Source organism: Buceros rhinoceros, unplaced genomic scaffold (assembly GCF_000710305.1).
Source record: "Buceros rhinoceros silvestris isolate BGI_N320 unplaced genomic scaffold, ASM71030v1 scaffold39002, whole genome shotgun sequence".
In the NCBI taxonomy this organism is placed as follows: domain Eukaryota; kingdom Metazoa; phylum Chordata; class Aves; order Bucerotiformes; family Bucerotidae; genus Buceros; species Buceros rhinoceros.
The window spans coordinates 1-3,593 of NW_010401346.1; the positions used below are offsets into that span (position 1 = coordinate 1).

General features: G+C 43.8%; 1 protein-coding gene across 1 annotated transcript in view; it reads right to left on the minus strand.

Moving 5' to 3' along the window:
• Nucleotides 1-2,387: 2,387 nt before the first annotated feature.
• LOC104490011 (pantetheinase-like) overlaps nucleotides 2,388-3,593 on the minus strand; it is a 7,690-nt gene continuing 6,484 nt past the window's right edge. Inside the window, 2 exon segments of the mRNA XM_010132237.1 lie at nucleotides 2,388-2,516; nucleotides 2,776-2,946. Of these exon segments, the coding sequence (XP_010130539.1) occupies nucleotides 2,388-2,516; nucleotides 2,776-2,946 (300 nt within the window).

Here is a 3,593-nt window from a genome sequence, read left to right on the forward strand (position 1 = left end):
CAGGCGGTTTGCCTGAGCAAACCTGTCAGCACACCACTGAGTAACTGAGCTCTGAAGATCTCTGGTTCTTAAAGGTCTCTTTGAAAAGCATCGTGAATGGGAGTAGAATTTCTAAATTTTGCCTAGTGCAACCTGCTTGCTTACACTACAGCTCACTCCAGCAGAACGTTGAAGCTAAAGTGGCACATGCACAAAAATCACTTATATCTGGTTGCCCAGGTTTCTTACCTGTTTTAGTTCTGAATCAGCTGCCAGGTAACAAAACGGTTTTTTGCTGCACTTCCTTCGAAGAAGTATTTACTGGTGTCAGTGGTTACACACAGCCTTGTCTCTATACAGACCAAGTTGGTATGTGGATAGTGGGCGGATTTGCATTGGATTAGTTTCTGTATGCTTGACTCACTTCACACAATAACACATTTCACAACTATAACTGTTATGCAATATTTGCCGAAAAAAAATTCAGCGTCATGATGGCTTATGCCAGTCTTCTATAGGAAAATATTCAGCATACAAATATACCCAAACCAAACCACGACAGTCTTGAAACGAATCCTGAATTCAAGATACTCACCAGACTGAGGGCTGGGATCATATACACATGTTCCACACGTCTCCTGAGCCAGAGGACTGGTATCAGCACTGAACAAACCTGAAGGAGCTGACTCTCGGCTCCAAGACTGGCCACATGCTCCCGCTGAATCCCTTCTGCATTGCAAAATAAGACCCTCTTGCAAGATGCAGCCTCCCTTAAATCCAGATCCTTACCCTGGGAAAGAATTGTAGTATCACCGCAGGTTCCCTGGGGGATGAGTACAATGTCTGCAGTGAGCTTGTCCCCGCGGGAGGAGGATCACACTGGATAATCCCTTCCTGGACTGAGATCAGTCTGTGGGCAGACAGTAACTGACTTCAGCAGGGAACATGGTTTTAAGAGAGCATGGCCCAGGCAGCAGGGATGTTGAGTTTCCATGAGTCAGATTACATTGTCTGGGGCTTTTGATAAACAAGTCATTATGTTAGACATGACTCCGTGTTTTGTCACACGTGACTATCTACATTTGAAAACAGAAAAGGTCATGTGGTGCACAGCAGTGATAATCATCGGTGCTGGAGTTTGGACAGTATTTGCACTCCCAACCTCTTACCAGCTCTGTAACAGAGACATATGGGACTGGAGAACCTTGAGAGCACCGTGCTGAGACAAGGAATGATGCCAGGGAGGAAAAGGAAGGAGAAATTGCACTAACGGGGTCACTCTTAAAGAGACAGCCACAGAACACGCTCTTCTTTATGCACCGATATGTTGAAGAAGGTCACTAGGGTCCAGCACAGCAACAAAGCTGGGGGAGAAGAGGAAGCAAAGATATAAACAGTGGCTTCTCAGCAGGAGTAGGTGGTCTCAAGTAGAAACCTAAATGCTCTAATCCCCACAGCAAATTCATCTGCAGCAGCGGCACCACCATTATCATGAAAGAGCAAAGGACAGGGCTTATTTCACATATGTTGGTGTTATACGACCAGAAAGAAATAGAGAGGATGGGAGAGAGGAGTTTCTACATGATACCAGGTCACTCAGTGACCTCTCCACTGAGTGCAGACAGTTCCAGAAGTATTACCCAGTGCAGCTGGCAGCTGTGGACAAGCTGTATTCAGCTTGTCAGAACTGGCAAGCAGAATTGTTCGAGGCTTTGATTCCAACAAAAATTTCAAAGAAACGATGATTTATGTTGAGTTCTAACCCAGAAGCGGTGGCGGGTTTTGTTTCAGGGTTGGCTTTTTGACTGGAGCCCTTGCTCAGCCTCCATGATACGCTATTCTGTGCTGCCATGTGCCACTCGACAAGCAGCAATGGCATAAAGGCAATAAAACCAAAGCAACATGAATAGGAAAAAAAATGTATAAGTGGATAAAAAAGCAGACTTGGATAGGTCAGTATAAGTAGTTGTACATCAGAGACAAAGCATTATCGAGGGGTTTTTTTGTACAGAGCTGGCACAAATCATGTCTTTCACTGTTTTATGTACTGGTTTAATAATAATCTTCAATTATAAAACACGCAATGCTGTTTTAATAAGAGTGTATCCTCTGGCCCACCATACAGGTTTTCTGAGTGCTAGAAAAATAAAAATCCAGAAAATAGAGAGAGAAATACAACTGCTGTTTTGCACTAATAAAAGATTAGTAATCTTATGACATAGAACTAGACACTTCTCAGTACATGGTAGCAATAAAATAATATTGCTGCATTGTTACTAAACAAAGCACATTGATAAGGTTTTGCAACTGGAAATAAGAATCATAATTGGGATTGTTGTAGGAGAGGATGCTGTGTCTCATTTGGACCTAAGATGTACATGAAGTGTACAGCTTCAGTTATGGCAATGTCATGGGAAGGCTGGTGGATCTGGGTCTTGTTTCAGATGATCCTTTTCATACCACCGTCCAAAAAGCGTCACAGTGACGACTGGTTTTGTCGTCATTGTCTTACTTATTAAGCGCCCATCATTCAACACCTGATGGAAAGAGGTAAGAGAAGGACACAGTCAGAGGAGTACCAACATGAACACGTTAAGAGCTCAGAAAGATGTGACAAAACAGGAAGAGGGTTCGTCAGACCACATCTCTTACTGAAACCAGTGACTTCATTAAAAGGTGTTTAACAGACCTGATTATTCACTATGAGCAAGTTCATTTTGGCTGTTTCGAAACAGTTTATTCCATTACTATCCCACAGAGGACCTAGCATGACGCAGCTCCAGGATGTCCCATTACCTCGAACTCCCCGGGGGCCAGCTGCACCCCGCTGTACAAGACTTCTGGAAAGACGTAGTTAGTGCCAAACGTGCCGCTGAGGGAGAACATCTCAAACTTGGTCTGAGCCGTCTCCACTGGCTGCCCGCATGTCTTCAGGTCTGTGCTCCTGCACTTGAGCAACGTGCATATCTGCGGGGAGGAGAAGACAACGTGTTTAGCAAGATGGAAGCACTCTGGTAGGAAAAATTTGTTTCCTCAAAGCTAGTGTGTTTTGGAGCAGGTGACTGTCACAGGATCTCTTTCTTAATCTTTAAGCACCTCCTTTTTATTTGAAGCTTGTTTTTTCACCCCTTGATCTGATTGGGTGTATTCCAGACTTGCATTGCCTTAGTAGTTAGAAATAACCTGTTTGTGATGTAAATGCTGCCAGAGCACCCTATTTCATCCCTGAAGCCCATTCCTGACACTTTCACTAACTCTTCCAATTGCCAGTTCTCTTGCTTTAAGGCTCTTTTCCCACATGTCTAAGTAAGATGAGTTTGTGAATGGAAATTTTAGGCAAATGAAACAAAGTCCTCCTCATGGTATGTTGTGCAATGGTACACACAGGTCCTCTTACTGGTATTTGTACCTGTGATAATGACAATTCATGAGATCTCATGGTTTCTCCTTTCTCCATGAGATTTCATGGTTTCTCATCTCATTCTCCAATCTCATGGTCCATGGGAAATCCGAGTTTGATGCTCTACATCCAGCTCATGGTGAATACACGCCAAGGTGAAGAAGTTAGCATCCTCTGCTACAGTTTGGTGCTAGTAGTTGCCTCACATGGAGGA